General features: G+C 40.0%; 2 protein-coding genes across 7 annotated transcripts in view; one reads left to right on the top strand and one right to left on the bottom strand.

Moving 5' to 3' along the window:
• Window positions 1-634: 634 nt before the first annotated feature.
• scarb1 (scavenger receptor class B, member 1) lies at window positions 635-19887 on the bottom strand. 4 transcript variants are annotated; one of them, XM_063889638.1, is made up of 14 exons: window positions 19682-19887; window positions 16302-16462; window positions 14056-14197; window positions 12817-13020; window positions 12224-12319; window positions 11915-12030; window positions 11240-11406; window positions 8005-8123; window positions 4262-4335; window positions 4061-4112; window positions 3459-3605; window positions 2734-2784; window positions 1823-1889; window positions 635-1384 (listed from the first exon to the last, which is right to left on the bottom strand). In XM_063889638.1, the coding sequence occupies exons 1-14, from the start codon at window positions 19799-19801 to the stop codon at window positions 1377-1379; spliced, it is 1524 nt and encodes a 507-aa protein (XP_063745708.1). In that variant the 5' UTR covers window positions 19802-19887; the 3' UTR covers window positions 635-1376. The 4 variants fall into 4 exon arrangements, with proteins under 4 accessions (XP_063745708.1, XP_063745706.1, XP_063745710.1 ...); XM_063889636.1 differs by lacking the exon at window positions 19682-19887 and adding an exon at window positions 17772-18087; XM_063889640.1 differs by lacking the exons at window positions 2734-2784; window positions 19682-19887 and adding an exon at window positions 17772-18085.
• A 5526-nt stretch (window positions 19888-25413) lies between these two features.
• Window positions 25414-27442, top strand: part of grk5 (G protein-coupled receptor kinase 5) — a 13920-nt gene continuing 11891 nt past the window's right edge. The window contains exons 1-3 of one of the 3 annotated variants that reach the window (XM_063888963.1): window positions 25414-25596; window positions 25645-25695; window positions 27408-27442. The exon at window positions 27408-27442 is cut by the window's right edge and continues 55 nt beyond it. In XM_063888963.1, the coding sequence (XP_063745033.1) occupies window position 25596; window positions 25645-25695; window positions 27408-27442 (87 nt within the window). In that variant the 5' untranslated portion in view covers window positions 25414-25595. Of the gene's footprint in view, window positions 25696-26933; window positions 26959-27407 lie in introns of those variants that run through there. The other 2 variants (XM_063888962.1, XM_063888964.1) reach the window with 2 other exon arrangements.

Raw genomic sequence — 27442 nt, 5'->3', positions numbered from 1 at the left:
CGCCCGGTTATACTGCGTTTCTGTCTAAATGTATAGTTTCTAGAGCCATGGCGTCATAATGATGGTATTAAGAGGTGGAATAATTCAGGTAGGACTGTGTAGGACATCACTGAAGGCCTAGGTGTGAAATGCACGGCCCGCCACTGCTCAATTGTGATATTCACCATGCTGCGGACTCACACGTCTCCATGGCTCTCTCTAGAGTTTGAACCCCCAAACTGCAACTGGGCATGAAATACCCTAATGGTTAAAGGACGCACCTGAACCTGACCCGCACTTCTGCCCACCTGAAGCTGTTTTCCCTGATTTTAAGCTCAGATCTTAAATGCAACCCTGCAGGGAAACTGTCCTGCAGCTGTTGATCAGGTTTAAATAGCATCACAGGTTCTTTTAAAGAACCTACAAACTCTTGAAGACACTGAGAGGTATTTCCTGATAATCTGATAGTGTTTGTACAATGTGAAGTGAGGAGGGAAGCCCCCCATCCTTATCAGAGCAGCAATAAATGAGGGGATTAAGGTCAACCAATAGCACATCTTAATATACCCAGATCTGCAAATCCATTTTAAAATATGGCATGCATCTCCCACTCTGACCCCCAGAGGAAACAGAAATCACACGTTCAATCAGAGGATTTCAAACAAAAGGCACATTTATTACCTCCAGGTTTCTCTTCACTCATTCACTTCATATTTTACACATAATTCACGTCAAGACAAAGCATTCACACCTTTACAGAAGACAGTAGTAAACAAACAGGAATGCGTGCGCTCTGCTCGACTCCCTGGTCCACAGAGGAGTGTTGCGTTCTGCATTTTCCATAAACTCTGAGGTCCGCGATGCACCGGAGATGCAGAGCAGTGCTTCCCCCTCCATGAAGGCACAGTGGTAGTAGAAATCCACAGCTTCGCCGCACGATCGTTCCCTGGTCGTCGACGCAGAAACACCTCTTTGAATCTCAGTAGAAGTGTTTCAGATCATCGAACACCGAGCGGAGGAAATTGAGGACACTGGAAATAGTGTTGTTGGTTCTTTGTGAAAGTTCTTAGAGTAATAAGTGGTTTTAAAGTGGCGACATCTTCACTTTCTTTTGGCCGTAAAAACTCAGAAAGCCTCGACCCCCAAAGACGTTTATCGGAGTGAAAGTGCGAGAGTCATAAACTTCACAGAAAAGTAAAAAATATGTCATTGAAATATAACGAGACGAGCACCAAGGGTTTCAAAATACTGGGAGTGTGTTTGTGTGTGTGTGTGTGTGTGTGTGTGTGTGTGTGTGTGTGTGTGTGTGTGTGTGTGTGTGTCAGTCGTGGTCTTGTAGTAGAGGGTCTTTCTCTCCAGTGCTTGTGTTTTCCTCTGATGTGCAGCCATCTTTACATTCATTTATCTGTGTCAGGAGCAGAGGCAAAGAGGAAGAGTTACAACCTTCAAAATAAAAGCTGAACACTCAGAATGGTTTTACCCTTACCCACACACCATTTCTATAATACATTCAGACCAAAATACAGACACCTACCTGTTCTGAAAAGCAAAAAGCAACCCAATGCTGCTGTGGAGTTTATTTGAATTTAATTATGCAATATGTAGAAATTTGGTCCAAGATTTTCCTCATCAGTGCAAATGAGCATCATTGCACTGACAGTCAAACTGTGCAAAGACCAGAAGTGCATTCATAAATCTACGTTTCCCTTTAGTATTATTTTGATGCTATACTTGAATGAAAAATGAGAAGAAAAAAAGCAGTAAAATAAAAAATGAGGAAAAAATGGAAATAAAAGAAAAACTTCAAACAATGAAAACGTATACCTTTGAGTTTCTCACCCACCTGAATTATTTATGTCACATTTGTCCTTTTTTTCTTCGCCTCCTTTAGCCCACTCATTAAAGGACGCCTAAAAGACCACCTTACACATTAGCCAATCGAATAATACAAAATAATGAATCACAGGTCGCTGCAGGTCTGATTAAAGTGAGGAGGGAAAACCTGCAGCGGCATTTTAGATCGTGGATGTAAGGAGAGGTTAGATTTCATGCACAGGCTTTTTATTTATTCCACCGTGCAGTTTACTCGGACGAGATGTGATTGGTTAGTCGTGTCTGCTTTTATAGGGACTGATTATCATGCAGGAAAAAATGGAAAGCTCTCAAATCCAACATGCATTGCAATCAGTTGAGCAATCGCGTGGAGCTGCAACTACTACCTTAATCTGAATGAAATCACCAACTTGCTGTACAAATTATTACCAAGATTTTACAAAGTCATTTTCACAATGCGTGTGCCGTCAGACTCGTAGGATATAAAATATACTTCATTTAATATCATTTATAAATGAATAAATAACTGAAACTGGTCCCTTTTTGGCCATTTTTCTAAATAACCAATAAAATCGTTGTTTAACTATTTAGTTTGGGGCGACTGTGGCTGCGAGGTAGAAGTGGGTTCGATCCCAGCCCTAGCAGTCAACATGTCGATGTATCCTTGGGGGAGATACCTAACCCCGAAAATTGTGAACAGTACATTTAAATGACTCAAATGAAATAAATCTAAAATAATTCTGCACTGATTAAACCTTTAAAATAATTGCTATCCTCAAAATTAAAACATGACATAAAATATTCATAATGAACGGATTAGATTAATCAACTCGATTCCAAATATCAAGCTGATGATCACAGTGAAAATCTAAATTTTGACACAAAGATTTTTCAGATTGTTTTAGGAGCCGGCAGTTTTACCCCGGGGTTGTCCACTCCTGTGGATGTCATTTTCACATTTGTCCAAGCCCTCTGCAAACATACAACATCAAACCAACTTATATTCAAGATGCCAGTGCTCTTAAAACCATTTCACTGGAATATAAACCTGTAAGCAACAGTTCATAAGTCAGTGGGAGTAAAACCTCTCTATTGAAGTGGAAAAAGTGAGCAATCTGAGTCAGAGAAGCCTTGAAGCTCCTGCTGTGAAACACAGGCTCTTAGACCCAGAGTAATGTACCAGCTCTGGCACGGTTTGATCAGAAGTGAATAAACCTGCATGTTTCTTGCTGTTCTGAGTTAGTCTCTTTATGGTTTACTGCCACTATTGTCAGTCTCTTGGGATTAAAGTATATATGGGTTAAGCTGAGGAGGAAATCTGGGGCAAATCAGTCCGAAACATGATGAGCAGATGACATCATCTTGAAGCAATGCTTGGTATTTCATATAATAAAGTTATGATAGGAAGTTGAGTTAGCTTTAATATTTGCAGAAATGCTTTTAAATTCAAAGGGTCATTATATTTTAATAGTAAAGACAAAAACCCAGGAGAAAAAACGCCATTCACTTTTCTCCTTTCTGTTTAATTCACTCTCAATGCAGGGTTTTAGTTCCCATCCTGTCCGTTAGTGTGAGCATGCGTGTCTGTGCAGTGTGCTTCATGCAGTTATCCCTCGGCAGGGTGCGCGTGTTGGTTTCAGCGTTACCTTGAACTTGTGGTGCATCAGCGAGGCGATGATGATGGTGGCGACGCCCAGCGCGATGAAGCCGTACTGCATGAACTCCATCACCGCCGGAAGGATCACCAGGTTGGTGTGGAACGTTTTGAGGATCGGACCGTCTATATATCCACTCTGAGGGGGAAATAATACATGCATAGAGTCACGTTTAATGACACAGGTTTAATGGAAAGAGACAAATTACCAGCGTAATCCAAATCATTTATCCCGGGAAAAATTGGGTTTGCGACTTAATTTCAAAATAAAATAAATAAAAATATTGATATTAAAATGTCTAATAAATAAAAACATGTTCATGAAGATCAGGAGTTAAAGTAAGTGTGGTCAATCAAAAAAGATTAATAAGTAAGATGTCTAATGAATTAAAGAAGGATCAAAGACAGCACTAACATGTATATCAAACATCAGAAGCTAAATGTATCGCTCGATTTGTTTTCTTTATAACAACTTTAGTTAATTAGCCAATTAGTGCACATGAAAGGAGGAAATGAAAGTGCTTTTATAGAACATTTCTGAACACTAACGACACACAAACAATAAAACGCTGGTAAAAAACGGGATGAACTGACCTCCTCAAACCAGATCATGGGCATCACCACCTCGGAGATCTTGCCAGTTTCTCTGCAAAACAACAAGATAAACTCCAGGTTTTAGAGAGGGGAATAAAAACAGGAAGTGCTCTGATGTCAAATTAAACAATGCATGGATGAAAACACAATGCACGACAATCATTTACAGCGTTACGGCGGAACGGGGGAATGTGTCCTTACGTGATTCCTGACACCGTCTTCATGTAGAGGTTGAGCTGCAGGCGGATGGATACGTTCAGAGGAACGCCCGTCATCTGCGGAGAGACGCAGGGGAGCGTTCAAACGGGGAATAAACTGGACTTAATGTGCATTTAAAAAAGAGATTGAACGGGAGCGTTTGAATCCCAGCCACAAAGAAGCATTAAACTGGTCCCATGTGAACACACAGCACAGGAGGAGGAAATGTGGGACGGATTCTTTCTTTCATTACAGTCCAGACATGCACATAAAAACACAAGCCTTTTTTAATATATAGTTAAACAGGATAAAAGAAAGATGTGTGCCTCATCGTAAGCATTATATCTCAATTACGTTTTAGTTTTCTTTTAACGTGAAGCAAAAACAAAGGTCGAAAAAGAACAGCATTTATAAATAGAACATTAAAGTTCAGATAAATTATGATTATATTCAGACACTGTGGGAGTTACACTATATTATTCAACAGCTGAACGTTCATTTTTTCACAGCACATTTATTAATATTTAGTGATATTTTTGTTAATTAAAGTTAGTTTTAGGCTTTTATTTTGAAGGCATGTTTTGGCACCTGGTGTAAATATTGAACACCACAGATTGGAAGTTGATTGCAAGTCAGGGAAAACTATATTATTACTCTACTGTATATTTAGGAGGTTATAAGGTAAGAGTTGTCTACATTAAATCCAAAAGCAGAATAAATGAAACGGTAACAACTATTTAAAACTGCTCTCAAATTATTAAACAAAAACATGTTGGTGTGAACAAACCAAACCAAATGTGTGATCAACAACAACAACAACAACAATAATCATGCTATGGAGGATTGGATCAAAAAACTAAACCTGTTTTCTTATTGGATAACATCCTGAGACAGATATCAGCGCGCTGCTGAAATCCTGCAGGAAATGAAAGTCTCTGAGATCCAGAGAAGTGTTTTATTTTACAGATAAAACAGAATGGAAGAGATATCCTGTTTGAGCCGCCCAACACCACCGTCATTAGAGCAGGGGGGGGAATAATGGCATTTAAACACAGAAATGCATTTTGGGATCAGAAACAGAACATTATTTATAGGAACCGTTACTTTAAATATGTAAAGTCTCTCCTTCGTGTGAAAAGTGAGAATAAGGAGAAGGTATTGTGTTTATTTGTCCAAAAACACAGGTTTACTGGCTTTATATGGACTTTTTGGTCAGAAGTATTGCCTTTTTAGACCTCATTTTAAATAAGGCTATATATAAGCAACTCGTCTTTTTATATATCCTATCATTTAAAATCATTTAAAGATGTGAACAACGAGGCTAAAACCACGTTTAGTTTGAAACTGACCATAAAACATCTAAGGAACATAAGGAAGAGAACTCCAGAAATGCACGTTTATTAGTTTGCCTTTTTGTTGGGAAAGCTGCTACATGTCTATAGTAACACGTCACACTGCTTCATTAAGAACAGATGCTTGTGTTTCAGAAAACTGAAACGCTGACGGGCTTTGAGACGTTGGCATGCCAGTTTATCTAATGTGGATTTACAAAGCAATATTATATTGAACCCTTGGTGGCGGGCAGACTGCTCACCTCAAAAACAACGCCCTCTGAAAAGCCTTTGATCAATTAAGTTGGCAGCTTAACTTCCGCAGTTCATCTGAGAGGAAGCCTCCACTTAATCCTCGTTTACAAAGCTGCACAATAGGGTTTTCTGATTCGCGTTCTCAGAGGATTTTAAAAACCTCCTCGCGATTTTGATCAAAGGGAGCGTCTCACGACAGAGCTTTGCTACTTCCTGTTTGTGATTCTGGGTCGGTAATGTTTTCCTGCCACAGGCGATGTCCGGACAACACCTGAACAAACAACTCAGAGTCCTTGTTTTTGGGGTCAAACAAGGACTCTGACTGCTTCATCTTCTTCTCCAAAAACAAGTACAGACACCAACTGTTACATGTTCTTCTTTTGAAACCAACATGGACGCCAACGTGTTCCTTTCCAAAAACAAACATGGCACCAACTGCTTCACCTTCTTCCCCATAAATGAAAATGTAAACCACCTATAACATATATAGTGACCAAACAAACATGGACGCCAACTGTTGCAGGGTAATAACCACCAAGTATTCATGATTTAGTGTTATATATATTATGTAAATATCTGGCCCACTGATACACTGAATTGAAAGGAAACCATTTATCCAAGGGACTGAGGAGATGTGTGCAAAGAAGAGCCACCAAAGAAATTGGCTTGAGATTCTCAGTCATTATTTGAGCATTGTATTTAACTGGTTTGTTCCTGGGTGTAGTCATAAAATAAAAAATATTGAACATGCTGTCACTGGTTCTTATCATGCTCTCAGTATTTCGCAATGAAACCACTGACCTGTTGTGTAAACGTTCCTGGTCAAACATTTTGATTTGAGCCAGCTGTTCTCAATAAACCTCATTGTTTCCGAAGCTGAAAAATGTTGCCTTTTTTTTCTTATTTTATTAAACTGGGACTAATTTGGAGAATAAAGGAGATCAAAATCTGTCCAAAGTTTCAAACAACAGCCTGTAGTAAGAAGAGGGGTACATTAGGGCCATGGAATATTGAAACACTTTGGTACATTTAAAATGCAGAGGTTGTTTTTGTCTATGTGTTTGTGCATTGAGATAAACGAATCCTAAAGTCAAAGTCATTGTTTTTGTTCACGTACTGGGCCAATAAACTGGATTCTGATTATCACGCATGAGGCGCTGACATCACTTCTGGTCAAAATGAAGCCCCGCCTACTATCCGTGAAAACACTGCATTAGAGCGAAGCAGAAAATAACAGGCTAAAAAGAACTTTGCATATTTTAAGAGGTCTTAGGCATTACCTCTTGCTGTTGGACCTTTCAGATAGCTTCATTACATATCACAAGTGATTCCTCTTAATAGTTAACTGTACTTTAATCTCCCTGACCTGGAAACTTGCTCTCCTCATATTATACAATGATTACGACCAAACAGCCCAATTACCAATTAGCTTATCACACTGTGGTCAGGTTCATTGAAACAACATCAGGGCTCTTTTACGGTTATGGCACGGCCGTAAAACTGAAGCCCTGCCTCAGGATCAGCCGGCTGCTCTAATCAGCATGGGGTCAACGCCAACAGATGGTGATAAGAGACGATAATGATCAGGGAGATAAAAAAAGAGTGCACGATGAGTTTTCAAACTGATGATCTGTATGTGACACGGGGACTTCCTTCAAGCTGATTCTCTCTTTACTGTTCTTTCCCCCAGGGTTAAATAAGGAAAACAAACAGCCACAAGATTCAGCAGCTTTCTGCAGAAAACTATCACAACGTTTCACTAAGTAGTGTCTCTTTCATTTACTTTGAAACAGCTGGTTGTTTTTTATTTAAGTGTTTTAAGTTATCCTGCTATTCTCATTTTACACACCGTTTTTATTTCTTCGTCTTGTTTTTTTCAGAGATTCTTCTGTCCTTGTTTACAAAATCATATGAGCCAGAGATAAGAGTCTTTGATACGCAATCAGTCCACCTTTAGGAGGACAACACGACGCCAGCAGCACTAAAGCTCTTTAAACTCCTGTATTACAAAGACGGAAAGTGTGTGAGGATGAGTGTAGTGTGTGTGTGTGTGTGTGTGTGTGTGTGTGTGTGTGTGTGTGTGTGTGTGTGTGTGTGTGTGTGTGTGTGTGTGTGTGTGTGTGTGTGTGTGTGTGTGTGTGTGTGTGTGTGTGAGCTCACTGGATGGATGTCTATGAAGAGGCCGTGCTTTTCCTCCGTTGGATTGAGTCCCTGCACAAAGTCCAGCAGCACAGGATCAGCGTTGAAGAAGTGAGGGTGAGAGATGAACACTGGAGAGTCTGGGAAACAAAAAGTGAATTATTAAAGAGTCCTCTCCTGCTGATGTTCAGGTGTATATCAGTATGTAGAGTCTCTACTTTAAAGAGTCCTCTCCTGCTGATGTTCAGGTGTATATCAGTATGTAGAGTCTCTACTTTAAAGAGTCCTCTCCTGCTGATGTTCAGGTGTATATCAGTATGTAGAGTCTCTACTTTAAAGAGTCCTCTCCTGCTGATGTTCAGGTGTATATCAGTATGTAGTGTCTCTACTTTAAAGAGTCCTCTCCTGCTGATGTGCAGGTGTATATCAGTATGTAGTGTCTCTACTTTAAAGAGTCCTCTCCTGCTGATGTTCAGGTGTATAACAGTATGTAGTGTCTCTACTTTAAAGAGTCCTCTCCTGCTGATGTGCAGGTGTATATCAGTATGTAGAGTCTCTACTTTAAAGAGTCCTCTCCTGCTGATGTTCAGGTGTATATCAGTATGTAGTGTCTCTACTTTAAAGAGTCCTCTCCTGCTGATGTGCAGGTGTATATCAGTATGTAGTGTCTCTACTTTAAAGAGTCCTCTCCTGCTGATGTGCAGGTGTATATCAGTATGTAGTGTCTCTACTTTAAAGAGTCCTCTCCTGCTGATGTGCAGGTGTATATCAGTATGTAGTGTCTCTACTTTAAAGAGTCCTCTCCTGCTGATGTTCAGGTGTATATCAGTATGTAGTGTCTCTACTTTAAAGAGTCCTCTCCTGCTGATGTTCAGGTGTATATCAGTATGTAGTGTCTCTACTTTAAAGAGTCCTCTCCTGCTGATGTTCAGGTGTATATCAGTATGTAGGGTCTCTACTTTAAAGAGTCCTCTCCTGCTGATGTTCAGGTGTATATCAGTATGTAGCGTCTCTACTTTAAAGAGTCCTCTCCTGCTGATGTTCAGGTGTATATCAGTATGTAGAGTCTCTACTTTAAAGAGTCCTCTCCTGCTGATGTTCAGGTGTATATCAGTATGTAGTGTCTCTACTTTAAAGAGTCCTCTCCTGCTGATGTTCAGGTGTATATCAGTATGTAGAGTCTCTACTTTAAAGAGTCCTCTCCTGCTGATGTTCAGGTGTATATCAGTATGTAGAGTCTCTACTTTAAAGAGTCCTCTCCTGCTGATGTTCAGGTGTATATCAGTATGTAGAGTCTCTACTTTAAAGAGTCCTCTCCTGCTGATGTTCAGGTGTATATCAGTATGTAGAGTCTCTACTTTAAAGAGTCCTCTCCTGCTGATGATCAGGTGTATATCAGTCTGTAGTGTCTCTACTTTAAAGAGTCCTCTCCTGCTGATGTTCAGGTGTATATCAGTATGTAGTGTCTCTACTTTAAAGAGTCCTCTCCTGCTGATGTTCAGGTGTATATCAGTATGTAGTGTCTCTACTTTAAAGAGTCCTCTCCTGCTGATGTTCAGGTGTATATCAGTATGTAGAGTCTCTACTTTAAAGAGTCCTCTCCTGCTGATGTTCAGGTGTATATCAGTATGTAGTGTCTCTACTTTAAAGAGTCCTCTCCTGCTGATGTTCAGTTTCTTCTTTCTCTCAAACACAGATGCCCTTTCCCTCCCCTCCCTTTCTCTCCTCACCCTCTCTCTGAGAACTCATTTTCTATTCTGTGCGTTCGGCTCTGTTCGCTGCCCGCGATGATGATGGCAGAGATGTTGTGCACATTACACAGGGGGATCACTGGGGCTCTGCACTTTTGTTTGGTTAAATGTTGGAAAACTGTTTCCAATCATTCAGAAATCCTGTTCACATAAAGCACAGAAACTCTGATTTCTCTTACAAGATTTCATGCATTTATCACAACACCACATGTTTATATGTTTTGAATCCTAAGAGAAATACAAGCTAAACCTAGTATTTTAACTTGTGGTTAATCGTGATGAAGCACAGAATACGACTGTGATTAACTCGATTGAAGCAACTGGTTTTGAGTCGTTTGCTAACGCTGTTCTTCGCCGTGCTGTCAGCGGTGGAGAAACAGACGACACGGAACAAATGGTATACTCTTAATTTCTGTTCTCTTGTTTTCCTCGCTGTGAAAATCTCGAGCGCCCGCTGGCTGAGCATTTCCCCGTTTCGTAGAGGAGGAGAGTGATGCCCACGGAGTGTTTTCTGCCTCTCCCCCCTGAGGAGCCTGTTGCTCCGAGGCTGAGCCCTGAAGTGAAGATGGATTACTGCAGAACAACTGCCTGCCCTGCCCTTTACACATTTCACACACACCAATTCTCCATTATCATCCACACACACACACACACACACACACACACACACACACACACACACACACACACACACAGGTCTGAGAGCACTGACAGGGTTGTTAGCAAAAGGTCAGAGTCAAGATTCTGTCAAATCTTTCTTGAGCGAAATGAAAAGCTCTTATTTTTCCTCTCCTTCAATCCGTTGCTATTTATCTGGCTCTCTATTTCTGGTCCAACACACACACACACACACACACACACACACACACACACACACACACACACACACACACACACACACACACACACACACACACACACACACACACACACACACACACACACACACACACACACACACACACACACACACACACACACACACACACACACACACACACACACACACACACAGCGAGGAGGAAATCTCTTCGTGCTTTGGGATCAATTCCCCGTCAGATATGGACAACCTGGTGATTTGAAATATCACAGGAAGTAAATCCCAGATTATCCTGATGGTGCCGTCTGAAGGGACTTAACCTCGAGGTTCGATAAGTTCATTAAAGGCTTTCTCTGATTATTGGGAGACTAAAATACACAGTTTATGTAAACAATCATTTCAATGTTTCAGATTAAATCCACTCTCATTTAGATACTGTTTCAAGAGTCCTCTCCTGCTGATGTTCAGGTGTATATCAGTATGTAGAGTCTCTACTTTAAAGAGTCCTCTCCTGCTGATGTTCAGGTGTATATCAGTATGTAGAGTCTCTACTTTAAAGAGTCCTCTCCTGCTGATGTTCAGGTGTATATCAGTATGTAGTGTCTCTACTTTAAAGAGTCCTCTCCTGCTGATGTTCAGGTGTATTTCAGTATGTAGCTGTCTCTACTTTAAAGAGTCCTCTCACTGTGTCTGCAGCTGCTGACGTTCAGCAGGCCGGATTGTCTGCAGGGACAGAATCCTTGGTTCGGAGTGTAATCCGTCCCGTTAGCAAACAGTGTCTTCGGAGCGACGTATCTGTAGAGAGGGATTCCCTGCAGCTTGCCGTCACGCTGGTACACGAGCTCCATGGATCTGAAGGAAGGGGGACAAAGGGTTTATAAAATATAGAACAAAATATTTGTATCAGAATACTTTATTTATCCCGGGGTAAATTGGTTCTGTGGACAGTTGCTCCATTTACGAATGAAAGCTAAATACGAAATAGAAATTATCTCTAGAAGTAATGTAAAAATAAAAGTTCAATAAAGCAAAATGTCCAAAAATATAATAATAAAAGTAAATAAACATAAAAAAGTAAACGTAAAAATAAATATGTTAAAATAAAGAAAATAAATTAAGGTCAAAAAAGATAAATTTGAACAAATATTTACATAAAGTTAAAGTAAGAACGTAAACAATAAATATATATATTAAAAGGCCTAAAAAATATACAATAAAATTGAATAAAATTGGAAATACTTTTGAGAATTATGATGCAGAAATTCCCTCAAATATCGTCATCGCAACATCAGTCAAACTATTCATTAAGTCTCATATCGTGCATCAAAATAATGCTGCATTAAATGCACTTTTTGTTTACCTGCAGGCGTCGGGGCTGTAGAAAGGCAAGGTGCTCTCTCTGGTCATGAATGGAGGCCACATCTGTCCAGCTGTTCCATTGATCATGTTGCACTGAGGGGTCTTCCAGTAGTTCAGCTAGCAGAGGACAGCAATTCATCATTCAGTCACTGTGATTCGGATCGGCTCCAGTTTTAAATGCCTTTTCCTCAGAATATCCTTCAATGTTCCATTAAGTTTTGGGAAATTTTGACTGGATGTTTTTCAGTAACCTTGACAAACAAATCAGAATCAAAATCAGATAAAATAATAGAGATTTTAGACTGGTCACCTCCGTCAGTCCGTTCCAGGAGTCGACTTTGTGGATCTTCCTGATGTCGTCTTTCCCGGTGAAGATGGTGAACAGGCCGGTGTTGGAGTTGTTGAACTAAACAAATACATAATAATAATAAATCATTCTACTTGTAGAATACTTAGAGGGAATGTAAATGGAACATCATTCATTCAAAATGCATCTTGTTTGATGCCTGATGGCAGTTGTTCTGATCTTTCTTTATTTTTGACTTGATTCTTTTCCATACAATAAATAAAACTATTTGTACGTGAAGGAGAAATTGAATAAATGAATAACAATAATGAAAAACATACATTTAACTTTATTTAACATATGTATAATTTTAAGGGGGTAATAAAAATAAGAAATAACAAATTCAACAAACAGTTTTATTTCTTATGGTTACTGAAACACTAATGCTTTTATAATGTGATTATGAATTAAAACAAATATATTTAGTTAAAAATAAGGTGCTATTAGCATGCATGCCAGTATACATTTTGTATTTGTCTGAGTAAACGACACCCTCCAAATACCGTAGCCCATCTGGACACAGCTTTCCCCCAAAACCAAGCCCTTAAATCACTCACTTCAGCAAAGAGGCCGAACTTCCCCGTTGAGGGCAGCATGCCGGGCAGCCACTTATTGAGGAAGTCCACCAGGCCGCTGTCGTAGCCCCACATCAGCTCCCCCACCGTCTTGCTGAGGAAGGGTCCCTCTTTGAATGTCTTGAAGGAGGCGCTGATCATCAACCGCACGGCGTACGGGAGCTTCTCCATCATCACTGCTGCACCCTGGAAACACAGAGGAAAGATCAACGTTTAGTTCAGCAGGAAAATCTCCACATATTAACACCACTGTATGATTCCTGAAGTAAGAAGCTAATGTTAGGAACTACAGCACGGTCACATGACTTCACGTCTCCACCGCTAAGCTAAAGGAGGCTAATGTTGGGCTATAAAGGAACTACAGCACGGTCACATGACTTCAGGTCACCACCGCTAAGCTAAAGGCGGCTAATGTTGGGCTATAAAGGAACTACAGGACGGTCACATGACTTCACCTCACCACCGCTAAGCTAAAGGAGGCTAATGTTGGGCTATAAAGGAACTACAGCACGGTCACATGACTTCACGTCATCACCGCTAAGCTAAAGGAGGCTAATGTTGGGCTATAAAGGAACTACAGCACGGTCACATGACTCCACGTCTCCACCGCTAAGCTAAAGGAGGCTAATGTTGGGCTATAAAGGAACTACAGCACGGTCACATGACTTCACGTCTCCACCGCTAAGCTAAAGGAGGCTAATGTTGGGCTATAAAGGAACTACAGCACGGTCACATGACTTCAGGTCACCACCGCTAAGCTAAAGGCGGCTAATGTTGGGCTATAAAGGAACTACAGCACGGTCACATGACTTCACATCACCACCGCTAAGCTAAAGGAGGCTAATGTTGGGCTATAAAGGAACTACAGCATGGTCACATGACTTCACGTCACCACCGCTAAGCTAAAGGAGGCTAATGTTGGGCTATAGAGGAACTACAGCACAATCACATGACTTCACGTCACCACCGCTAAGCTAAAGGAGGCTAATGTTGGGCTATAAAGGAACTACAGCACGGTCACATGACTTCACGTCACCACCGCTAAGCTAAAGGAGGCTAATGTTGGGCTATAAAGGAACTACAGCACGGTCACATGACTTCAGGTCACCACCGCTAAGCTAAAGGTGGCTAATGTTGGGCTATAAAGGAACTAAAGCACGGTACTTAGGTGAAGTGTCCTAAGGGAGGTATCTGAATTCAAAACAGTTCATGATGTCTTACCAGCACCAACATGTTTGGTATCGTGACGACGTCGGCCTCGGTCCCAGAGGACATGGTCGGCTCAAAGTAATACCGCCTGTACTCTCTGTAAGAGACTGTTCCGTTGTCATGAAACGTGATGTTGTCTTTCTGGATCCGTTTCCTGGAAAAAGACAAGAAAATATGCGGAGATTATACTTTTGTTTCCCATAATTTCAAAGTTTCAGAAGCAGAAAATCATGATGCACTTCAGTGATTACCTTCAACTACTTTTTTAAGTGTTTAACAAGTATCAGGCGTCTCTAGAGGAAACTGGAGGTGATTCTGGAGACAGGAGATAACGTTGCTTTCTTTGAGTTTTAATAACATTGTTTTGTTGTTCACATTATGGACGCTTTATTGTTTGTACACCCTTTAGTTCAAGGTACACTTAACAGGTGAGGATAAGAGGAAGTCAGCAGATAAGATCCACTGACACTGACACTTATCCAGCCCATAAACAGTATGCATTACATAAATGCACAGAGAGTGTCCTGCACAACCATCCTATACATCGGTAGTGAATGTAATGCTATGCAACTGTCTGCATGTGTTTCATAAAGTGTGTATTTATGTTTTAGGACCCCCTCGAAAAGGAGATGCTACATCTCAAGAGGCTATCCTCACATCTGTACACAAAGCTGCCTCTTATATCTGCACAACTTTCCACTTTCATTCCAAAACGGCACATATTTTATTTGATTTCATGTAAATATTTCTCTATCTTTGAATCTTATAATATATGTCTTTAAATAGTGTTTTTCTGGTCCTTTTTTGATATCATTTATCTTATATAACTGTGTTCATGTATGCACCATATACACCAAGGCAAACTCCTCCAATGTGTAAATAAACCCACTTCTTATTCTGTAAAAAAAACACTTGTCACTAATTTCACTTAGAACCAAACATGTAATCATATAAAACACATTAGATATTATATAATAATACATTGGAAATATTGCCATTAAATGATTGTTTGATCTACTTTCTTAAATAATAAAAACAGTGACTTTCATCCCTTTAAAAAAGAGATCATGTCCATGCAGTGCGTTTATTATAGAATAAAACAGAGCTTTTTAAAAGTAATTAACTAAAAGAAAAAAGGTCTTCATCACAAAGGTATGATGCATTTTGACCTCATTATTAGGAGGCTTTGACACATCATGAAAAAGAATTTAATTTAATGAAAAGTCTTACTTACATTTTTATCTTTACAATCATTAATCCTTTTATTTTTGGGTCTTACTTTTTTCTGTTCAGATCAATATTTTTATTCTATTTTTGTATCTTCCCCAATTTCCCCCGGGATAAAAAAGACATTCCAATTCTAAAAAAGGAGCAAATCTCAGGTGAACACAGGACATAAACGGCTGCTTTTGCAAGATAAACTGTGGAGAAACTTGAATTAAAATCCAAAATAAGTGTAAGTCAACTTCAAGGACAGTCCCGCTTACAGGACACTCCTTTCCTTGCAAATTAAAACAAGTGGAAGTTAATCTACGAGGGCAGGAAGTGCCCAAGATTCAGAACCTAATTTGCTCCTTAATGTGACATTACTGGTTACACATCCCTCCACTTTTACATAAAATAGATCTCTGCATGCATTCTGTTTCCTCGAGATAAGAGGGGGTGCATGAGTTCATGTGATCCCCCCTCATTAGATGTACATTAGATTTGTACTGCACAGTTATGCAACAGCGTCTGGACGACATCCTACTGTGGTACCGGAGAGGCTGAATTACTCACATGTAGTGTGACGTACTTATCAATGAGGAGAACATTGTGTTCCCTAAAAACCAAAAAAAGCCAGAAGAGCTTTAAGAACACACAGCTGCACCGAACCAGCTGCAAGAAGGTTAACACGACCAGTCCACAGCTCTGCGGTGGATGTCATTACGTAGAGAGTTAAACCATGAAATGAAGGGAGGTGGTGCATATTACATTCATAAGGCTTTAATGTTCTGGAAGCTCTTTATGTTTCTCATACTGCCTGCTCCTCTTTAAACCCTCTGTCTGAAACCAGAGCCCAGTCTGCTCTGACTGGTTAGCTGGCCGGCTCTGTTGTGATTGGTCACCCACTTGGAGATGTCTCGCCTCCTTAGCCTATTATTGTAGAATGTGTTGGAGCGCGAGTGTTCCGCAGTGATGTCACTACATTCCCGGAACTTTGGGATGTTAGCCTTTGCAGACCATTCACATGCACTAACACCTACGTACGTCCCTACCTGTACACAAAGGGCCCTTTCTGCTCCACCATGGGCTTCTCCCCTCGCAGGACCTCCTGAGGGTTCAGGACGTTGAAGAAGTAGACAGACATGAAGAAGGGCACCGGGACGTCCTTCCACATGGTGTACGACATGCTGTTCTTCGGGTCGATCACCGTGTTCTGACATTGGAGGGAGAGGAAGAATTATATAACTAAAATAACTGCAGAGGAATATTAAACACAACACAAAAACCAAACACTGTGGGGGAAGTTTTAGGACAGGGAATGTGTCCATGACCTTTATGATTTATTTCCAAACACTAACTTGCCCCACAGTTTAAACCCTTATTTCAGCACCATATATTTTCAGGAGCCTACACTTTAAAAGTACAGCTGAATTGTATTCAGTTCTTTTCTAATAAATTCAGTGATTTCTTCAGAATAGCGCGAAACAGAATTTAAAAGTACTATGACCTCCTATATGTGATGTGAGAGTGTACAGGACAAGAGATGGAGACGTCCTTGTATCCAGATTTATGAATCATGAATTACATTCTCCTCCTTCACATGTTCTCACAGGAGTTAAACACACCGTTCTTTGCATCAGCGCTCAACACTGAAATGTCATTCAATTACTTTTAATGAGAGATTTAACACCTGCAGAAGTTCATGCCCATTTCAACTGTTACATCAGAGGGGTAACGTTAAGTACATTTACTCCGTACTCCACTACATATAATTAGTTGCTAGGCAGATCTGGATTAATGATGGTAAATATAATCCCTTAAATCAGACAATGACTACTTTTACTGTCGCTACTTTAAGTACATTTAGATGAGAGTACTTTCTACTTTCACTGGAGGAACATTTAGAATACTTTCACTGTGACAGAGTATTCCTACACTCTGGTACTTCTACTTTACTCAAGTACAAGACCTGAGTACTTCTACTTTACTCAAGTACAAGAGCTGAGTACTTCTACTTTACTCAAGTAGAAGATCTGAGTACTTCTACTTTACTCAAGTACAAGACCTGAGTACTTCTACTTTACTCAAGTACAAGACCTGAGTACTTCTACTTTACTCAAGTACAAGACCTGAGTACTTCTACTTTTACTCAAGTACAAGACCTGAGTACTTCTACTTTACTCAAGTAGAAGATCTGAGTACTTCTACTTTACTCAAGTACAAGACCTGAGTACTTCTACTTTACTCAAGTAGAAGATCTGAGTACTTCTACTTTACTCAAGTACAAGATCTGAGTACTTCTACTTTACTCAAGTGCAAGATCTGAGTACTTCTACTTTACTCAAGTACCAGACTTGAGTACTTGTACTGAAGAGCAGTGTATTCCTCCACATCACTCCTGAGTTTCTGAGTCCTCCTGCAGGACCTTGTTATCATTGATCCGGATCCTCACGTGTCCCGGTGGTGATCACACACTGTTTCATGATAACGACACACACACACACACAGCCTGAAGCCCTTACCTTCACCACCTGGTCGTCGATGATTATCGGCCCCACAAAAGTTAAAACCAACCCGAAGAACACCATGAGGACCCCGGACACTATGAAGCCCACCGCCACTTTAGCTTTATTTATCGCCATGGCTTGTTATTGTTGTTGTTGACAGCTGACAGCAGTGTGTTCGGCTCCGGAGAGATGCTCTGCTAAGGGCTGATCCTGACAGACTACAGAGAGCTGTCACTGTGGCATTTACTCTAGCTTCAGGTTAACGTTTAGGGTCGGTCCGGCTTCAGAACTGCTCAGATCCATATAATCGCTCTGCTGCTATTGTTGCTGTATTTATACTGTATTAGCCACGCCTCCTGGCGGCGCGCGGAGGATTCTGGGAAACTGAGTTTCTCCGCACAGTCTTTATTATTATGCAACACAGGTCAAATCAGATGGGTTACTTAACTAAATACCTGGCAATACAAACAAGTAAAAAAATCCATCAAATTGAAATGTGCCCGACAGCACACCGGCTCACCACCTCCCTTCATGTTTATCCTTTTATAAATGCTAGATGTTTTGTGTGGATTAGGCTTTTAGGTGTATTTTTCCTGCTTGGTAAGGTTTTTGTTTTAAACCTTTGCTCCCTCGGGTCATCTCAGGCTGGTTGTGCAATGTTTGTTTTTCAGATCTAATTTTAATTACATTTTTTTTAATGTAGTGTCTTGAAACTCATATTTGGATATAAAACATCTCTTTTGGAAACATATTAGTTACTTCATTTTATTATATTATTATCCATTGAGCAGAATAATATCCCCACATGCCCAGAAAGTTAAAATAGGTTCAGGGTTCAGTATCTCGCCCGAGGACACATGCACATGTTGACTGCAGGGCTGGTATCAAGCCCACTCGCAGCCACAGTCGCCCTGTGCCCCCTCACTGTATGTAAAATGTGGGTGATAACACCCTCACAGCAGTCGGATTGCATGTGTGCTTATGGTGACAAAGTCTGACCCTGCAGGTGTGCATAACATCTTTGAAGCTGCAGCAGTAGGGGAGATATCTGCAGAGAACAGCAACAGATTTCTATCTCCTAAGGCCCTGCAGCACAAAGGGTAGGGTTCATTTAAACTGTGAAAAGCATTCAGATTAAAGAACCTCAATTCACAAGAATTGGCTAAATAAAGAAAAAAGGTGAACTTTTAGAAGCAGAATTTTTCAATTCATTTTCATGGCTAGATGGTAATTCTGATTTGTATTCATTATTATTTTATTCAACTATATTTCAAGGTTTCAAGTTTCAATGTTTTAAGGTTTTATTTGTCATATGCACAGCAGACACAACGTATATGTTGGCAATGAAATCTTATGTCCCATGCTCCTCCAACAACTCCACATACATGGTGCAGATAAGATAATAAAATAGTGCAAAAAGAGAGAAGAATATTTACAATAACAACAGTAAAGATTTGAGGATGTGAAATATATACATATGTGGAATACATTGAGAGTATTTACACACTTTACACTGTTGAATGAGGAGGTATGGACAGATGCATATATATATATATATATAATTATTCATAAATATTCAGAATGTTTTTTGTAATACATTAAATGTTGCATGCAAAAAAGGGGAAGTTAAACTCTTATAAATGTATTTAATAAAATGTAGTTACTTCATTTATTTATTCATATTATTATACATATTCAAGCAAAGAAAGACTCCCATTCAATATTACTTAAAGTACCTTTTTATTCATTATTTTATTATAATTGTTTTGTATTATTCATTAATTTTATCTTTACATTCTAAATAAAGTTCAGACTTAATTTTTAAACACAAAGATGGAGAAAGAAGCAGACTCTAATGTTTATGACCTGACTTTAAAACAACATTTTCTTTATGTTTGAACTATTTTTTTCCCATTACTCCTCACCTTTATCACTTGGTCTTTCATCACCATCGGTCCCACAAACAGCATAACGATTCCAGACACCACCGTCAGAGCCCCCGCCACGATGAACCCGATGGCTATTTTGGGTTTATTTAGAGGCATGATTCCTGACAACGATCACAGACGATATGAAGTGAATTTCAAAGTCTCCTCTGCAGAGACACCGACATGAACGCAAGGTTTTAAAGTCCTGGTGTGATGGAGGCAGAGGAGTGATGGCTGTTTATACTCTGCAGACCCCTCCCTCACACACACACACACACACACACACACACACACACACACACACACACACACACACACACACACACACACACACACACACACTGAGAAGCATGTTTGTGCTTCTGGTTTCCCAAATTGATGCAGTCACAGTTGAGTCAGATGACTTTTCGTCACTTCATCAGATTTTGAAGTTGAGTTTAAAACATGTTGACGTGCTCCTCTGCAGTTTCAAAATCCTGAGAGGAAAGATAAAACTATTGTATGACAAAGTTAATTAAATGCATCTCATGTCACAATAACCTGACGTTTTTAGGTCTATGATTTGGTTTTCTTTGGCATATCTTTCCACAGAAAACGTTTTACCTTCAGTAGTGTTTCAGGATGAAGACGCTCTGCTGCAGCTGACAGTGTCACATCACCAATACAACCAGCTTGTGTAATTCAACTTCTATATTTACTTAATTGTTGTATTTAAATACAGTTTTAAGGTCATATTACTTTTGAGTATTTCCATTAAATCTCAGGGAGTAAAACTCTACTTATTAAACGTATTCGACAGACATACTTTGGGCAGACTTTATCAGATGACCTTTAAACTGTCATTCACTCATAGCAAAGTGCAATACAAATTAACTCATTATTATTACAGCTAGAAAATAGTTTGTGCGCCTAGTTTCGTAAAGGCAGCCATTTTCTGATCAAGCTTCTGTGTAGTTAATAATTGAGCACTATGAGTAGAAAATCTATTTCCACAGTCGAACGTTTGGACCGATTTTGAAAAAGATCTTCAGATTTGTTCCACAGAATATTTCAGCTGTGACGAAAATGCTAAAGGATAAATTGACTTAGAGCAAGTTAAGAGATAAATTAAGGGGTTTATTATGTAATGTTTATAGTGTGGTGTGTGGGAAGATGTGAGAAGATCTGCGTGTAAAGGTGCAAAACAAATCAAATCAAAGCGGATGTTGGCTGGAGGTTATACAAAGGAAAGGACACAGGAAACTCAGACAAACACAATGCCAGCACAATCTCTCTGATGTCTTTATTCATAAGTACATAGATTAGTGAGTCGGCAGGTTAGGTAAGCATGCAAGCAATACATTCAGTTTGCAATTAACTGAGTATGTAAGCAATCAAGCACGTAACTAAGAACAAAACAAGACGAGACGAAACTTCAACGGAACAGAAAACCCCCTGAGAATCAAAGTGGAGAGTCACTGATTCAACAAGTGGGTCTACATACTCAGACAAGTGCTGTGTGTGTTAATGGACTTCATAGTTTGAAACACGCATAGGCTCCCTCAGACGGGACGCACGTGATGTTCAGAAGGAGAGCAAGCTCAGGGCTTTACGGTTTTAACTTCCTTTTTATTTAATGCCACCCTCAGCATATAGGAAGGAAGATCTCAGCTCTTCAGCGTCCGAGACACGGCAGTCTGTCTTTCAGAGCGCGCAGAGGACAGATTTCACCGTGCAGTCAGATGAGTTCCTGCGGTGGATCCGCTCTGAGGCCCAAGTGTTTCAATTCCTGCAGAGTGATCATGTGTGCGCCCGCTAAGAGAGGAGCTCTTCATCCCCCAAATCCACCAGATCCATGGAGAAAGCTGAGCGGCACAATAAACATCGCTCTCTTTCGTTCTCCTGCAGCCACACAGACGTCTGGCCTGACTTCAGATGACGCTCACACTTCTTTATTAGGCAGCGACCAATCAGAAACCACCACCATGGCATGCTAGAGTACTACAGGATCACCTCATACCAATCAATCCATGAGATCAGAGGTGAATGGAATACTTACCTGCTCACTTACAAACGTACGTCCTTATTTTCATTCGCTCAGACTCGCTTATTTATACGTTGATTTTATGCTTGCTTACATACTAACAAACATACAGTGGGGCAAAAAGTATTTAGTCAGCCACCAATTGTGCAAGTTCTAAGATGAGAGGCCTGTAATTTTTATCATAGGTACATTTCAACTATGAGAGACAGAATGAGAAAACAAATCCAGGAAATCACATTGTAGGATTTTAATGAATTTATTTCAAATGATTGTGAAAATAAGTATTTGGTCAATAACAAAAGTTCATCTCAATACTTTATGTACCCTTTGTTGGCAATGACAGAGGTCAAAGGTGTTCTGTAAGTCTTCACAAGGTTTCCACACTGTTGCTGGTATTCTGGCCCATTCCTCCATGCAGATCTCCTCTAAAGCAGTGATGTTTTGGGGCTGTCGCTGGGCAACACGGACTTTCAACTCCCTCCAAAGATTTTCTATGGGGTTGAGATCTGGAGACTGGCTGGGCCACTCCAGGACCTTGAGATGCTTCTTACGAAGCCACTCCTTCGTTGCCCTGGCGGTGTGTTTGGGATCATGGTCATGCTGAAAGACCCAGCCACGCTTCATCTTCAGTGCCCTTGCTGATGGAAGGAGGTTTTCACTCAAAATCTCACGATACATGGCCCCATTCATTCTTTCCTTTACACGGATCAGTCGTCCTGGTCCCTTTGCAGAAAAACAGCCCCAAAGCCTGATGTCTCCACCGCCATGCTTCACAGTAGGTATGGTGTTCTTTGGAGGCAACTCTGCATTCTTTCTCCTCCAAACACGACGAGTTGAGTTTTTACCAAAAAGTTCTATTTTGGTTTCATCTGACCATATGACATTCTCCCAATCCTCTTCTGGATCATCCAAATGCCCTCTAGCAAACTTCAGACGGGCCTGGACATGTACTGGCTTAAGCAGGGGGACACTTCTGGAACTGCAGGATTGAAGTCCCTGGCGGCGTAGTGTGTTACTGATGGTAGCCTCTGTTACTTTGGTCCCAGCTCTCTGCAGGTCATTCACTAGGTCCCCCCGTGTGGTTCTGGGATTTTTGCTCACCGTTCTTGTGATCATTTTGACCCCACGGGGTGAGATCTTGCGTGGAGCCCCAGATGGAGGGAGATTAGCAGTGGTCTTGTATGTCTTCCAGTTTCTAATAATTGCTCCCACAGTTGATTTCTTCACACCAAGCTGCTTACCTATTGCACATTCAGTTTTCCCAGCCTGGTGCAGGTCTACAATGTTGTCTCTGGTCTCCTTTGACAGCTCTTTGGTCTTGGCCATAGTGGAGTTTGGAGTATGACTGTTTGAGGTTGTGGACAGGTGTCTTTTATACTGATAACGAGTTCAAAAAGGTGCCATTAATACAGGTAACGAGTGGAGGACAGAGGAGCCTCTTAAAGAAGAAGTTACAGGTCTGTGAGAGCCAGAAATCTTGCTTGTTTGTAGGTGACCAAATACTTATTTTACCGAGAATTTACAATTAATTCATCAAAAATCCTACAATGTGATTTCCTGGATTGTTTCCCCCATTCTGTCTCTCATAGTTGAAGTGTACCTATGATAAAATGACAGGCCTCTCTCATCTTTTGAAATGGGAGAACTTGCACAATTGGTGGCTGACTAAATACTTTTTTGCCCCACTGTACTTAGGTGCTGACGATCGTACTTACAAACTAACTTAGTTATTGGCATACTCTCGTACCTGCTTACTTAATGTATTCCCTTGCTTGCATACTTGCTCCCTTACTTACTTCCTTACTTCCTTACCTACGTACCTGTTGGCCTTCTTGCTTCCTTACTTGCATACTTAATGCTTGCTTGCTCACCCACTCGTGTATTTACTTACTCACTTATTGACCTACTTACTTGTGTGTGGACTAGAGCACAGATTTGTACTCCCTTTGATTTCACCGCGTTGTGAAATCACTTAGAAGAAATGAGCATTTGTAAACCAGTGAAGTCCGACCGCCTGCAGGAGATGTGAATCATCGCTGTGGGTGAATATAAATGCCAACAAGAAACCGGCGGATTAGTTCTGCTCTTTACAGTTACCCTAATGTTCTGTTTCCTGATGAGGACGCTTGAAATCGGAAAGAAGTTATAAGTCAAATTTGGGATCCGTGTCAAACTGATGATTGGCTTCAGGTTCCTCGCAGCGTTTTTAAACAATGTGCTTCCTGTCTGCACATTATATAAACAAAATGAGGCCTAAATACAGATTCAATAAGAGAATGATATCATTGCAACCTTCCTTAACTCTTATTTAAATAATAATCTAAGATAATTATAGATAAAGATCTTATTCTGAAGCTTTTTGTGGCTAGAACATCATTTGTTTTGATCCATTTCTTCAATAAATCCACTTTTCTGAGGATTATTCATCAAATCTGTGTTCAAATATCTCGTTGAAGCATCAATAGTCAACCCTCCAACATCTATAATGAGGTATTTGGTAAAAAGTATTGTGATATTTGATATTTTACATCACATTTCACATAAAAACACACCTCCTTTAGACTTTGCGTGTGATGCTGAAACGTTGTTCAGTGTGTTTCATCAGTTTTCAGTGTGTAGTGTTGTGAGTACGAGGTGTGTGTGAGCAGTACTGTGTACTCACTTTTCCCCTGGTGGCTGTATTCATCCTGCACCTCTGACTGGTCTTCTGAGGACAGACAACACACAGTACGTTACAGAATAACACAGTGACAAGTAAAAGGCATGCTGTCAAAGGTCAAATACTTCAAAGTAAACGTGACAATCAATGCGTGACAGAGCAAAGCATGATGTGGAAACAGAAGAGGAAGCAGAGTCACAGAATAATCAGACGTGATCCAAACAGAATGAAATCAACCCCTGGAAAAAGAGCCAAACTACCAGAGGGATTGGATTTGTGAGACTTGTTATACACCTTCAGTCTGCAGATCAGGAGAATATCAACCAGTTAACCCCCTTCTTAAACGAGCGTAATGATGGAAACACACTCTGAAGTAATGGATGCTGGTTGCTTACTTTTGGTTATTGGAGTTTATTTGTAAAGCTTTTCCTCCTTTCATTTGTCTCAACATAGACAAAAACAGCTGCTTTTTATGTGCACTGGCAGCATGTTACCACTAGGGGTCAGTACATGCATTCATCTTCTCCTGCTGTGGTTTTATTTAAAGGTCTTTGCAAATGACCAGATATTAGAAATTAGAAATATATATATATGTTTTACCTACTTACTTGCCACTTTACTGTACATTACACCACTTTGATTTGCCAATAAATATTTATATATTCTTAGATTTTTATTATTATTTGTTCTTTTTTAATAATATTCGTTTTATTGTTAAAATAAATGCATTGCTATTTACTATTATTATATTTATCTTGCATGTTTTTGTTATTTTCACTATTTTTTAAATTAGCAATTTTATGTAAATCAATTTGGAAACCGAAAATCAATCAATAATGTAAATAAAAAAATTCCTCCCACCTGTTCCTCAGATGATGACAATGGATGAGTGTAAGTCCCGCCTGTCAGAGGGCGTGTGTGTGTGTGTGTGTGTGTGTGTGTGTGTGTGTGTGTGTGTGTGTGTGTGTGTGTGTGTGTGTGTGTGTGTGTGTGTGTGTGTGTGTGTGTGTGTGTGTGTGTGTGTGACCTGCGGCTCATTCATAAGACAGACAGGCAGCACAGGCTGAACAGCCTCAGAGCCGACACTCCACAGACTGGACTCTTTACCCACTGACTGCAGACCTGAGAGGACTCCTTATTACATCATTACATCAGTCAGAGGATCAGAACCTGTGGATCTGACGGGCACTAACACACTCGGACAGCTTCAGGGAAACACACACACACACACACACACACACACACACACACACACACACACACACACACACTCCTACATGGAGATTGAAAGCATGGTGGCAAACAGCGCGCTCATCAAAGCCAGAGAAGGTGAGAGACACTGCTTCTGGAAACTAAATGGTGCAAAATATACTGCATATTATTTGTAATTCTTATTATTGGCTGCTATTTTACTACTTTACTATGTTTACGGACTTCTTAACCAAGCTGCACCGTATTTTTAACCCTCGTCATGTAACTAATTGAGTTTATGATCATTTTATTCTGCTGTTTCCCTCATTTTGTATTGTTTGGACCTTAACACACATGTGTACCTATTTATTTGATATGTACTTGCTTGTATGAAGCTACTTCTTGTTTTTCATCATGATTGTGTACGTTTTAGATTATTAAATATGGGGTTTCCACTTTATTTAACATGTTGACTTACATTTTTAATGCTGCATCTTGCTGGATCCCAGGTGTTGTTGTTGGGTGAGGATGTCCTAAACAACACGGTGTTGGAGGATGAGAGATGATGCAACCGATCACAGATTACAAGTTAACTCTAAGGCTGTTATTATTATTTTACTGCTATTATTTATGATGTTATTATTATTATTTATTCAAATGTATTTTTATAATTATCAATAGATTTTTAGTGCGTTTTTTGACGTATTGATTTTATTTTTACTATTATTTTTGTATATTTTTGAATTGTTATTTCTAAATATTTATTTCATATTTTTTATTATTATTATTACTACTCTTATCTTTTCTTTTTCATATACTTTTTATTATAAAAAATATATATTATTATTATGTTAAAGTCCAAGTAGTAACTTTCCTGACCCCTTAGCTTTTTATTCAAATCAAACTCTACTCCTTTATTAAGTCATTTGTTTTATAGTTGCTGCTTTAACTCTTAACACGGCTTCACAGGTTTACATTTAAGAGACTAAAGAGCTTCAGAGTATGATTGTACTGCACCTTTAATTGACAGAATCCCCTCTACACATCTGTTTGTATTACAGCATCAGCATAGCCCTGCAGACCCTCTAAATGGGGAACATTAAACTCAGTGAATCAAAGTAGTGAAATCTCCCTGAAGTCACGTGCATTTGCCATAGATGTGAGCAGGTAAACAGAGGTGTCTTGAGAACACGTTGAGAGGGATCTGCAGAGCAATGCTGTCCCACAGGTCTGCTCTATAAATATCTCTTTCTGAAACCTGACGGGCCTCATGCACGAGGACGAGTTTATGGCACAATGTGAGACGTGTCACTGCGAGCCGTCCGTCAGCACTCATGTGTTTTCACAACACCCAGCCTGGGGATTTTATTTTGAAGAACAAAAGCTCAACCTGATCTTTCTGTAAGGATAGAGATACTCTATGGGGCTTTTATTTCCAAAACAAGCTTAATCCTGAGTTTATTATAAGGATACAATAAATATCTGGTGCTTTTATTTTGAAAACAAGGCTAACCCTGAGTTTACTGTCCGGACATAATGAATATCTGGGGCTTCTATCTTGAAAAACCATGCTTCCTCCTGGATGGAGGTGCTTTTATCTGAAAATACAGGATTTAAACTCAAGATTTAAACTCAAGATTTAAACTCAAGATTTAAACTCAAGATTTAAACTCAAGATTTAAACTCAAGATTTATTCTTTTCATAGATTATTTTTTCTACTTTTCCACCCCTTGTGGCACGCTGCAGTGTTGGAGGAGCCTGGGACTTCAGGTTTTCATTGATAAGGCCTTCTGTGTAATGAGAGGAAAGCTTTGATATGTTTTAAAGTCAACTATGATATCTGCTGCAGGGGGAGGGAGCAGAGGCCGGAGCTACAAATGGAGA

Source organism: Eleginops maclovinus, chromosome 8, assembly GCF_036324505.1.
Source record: "Eleginops maclovinus isolate JMC-PN-2008 ecotype Puerto Natales chromosome 8, JC_Emac_rtc_rv5, whole genome shotgun sequence".
Taxonomy (NCBI): Eukaryota; Metazoa; Chordata; class Actinopteri; order Perciformes; family Eleginopidae; genus Eleginops; species Eleginops maclovinus.
Note: the sequence above shows the minus strand (reverse complement) of the source record. Positions and strands in the feature narration are given on the sequence as shown.

What these genes read in the sequence shown, in the direction of transcription:
- scarb1 (XM_063889638.1), bottom strand. Translation starts at nt 19,801, where the DNA reads ATGCCTCTAAATAAACCCAAAATAGCCATCGGGTTCATCGTGGCGGGG. An exon ending in TACCAAACATGTTGGTGCTG is followed by an intron (nt 13,021 to 14,055) that starts GTAAGACATCAT and finishes CTGTGTTTCCAG; the next exon opens with GGTGCAGCAGTGATGATGGA. An exon ending in CAGGAGTGGACAACCCCGGG is followed by an intron (nt 1,890 to 2,733) that starts GTAAAACTGCCG and finishes GTGGTCTTTTAG; the next exon opens with GCGTCCTTTAATGAGTGGGC.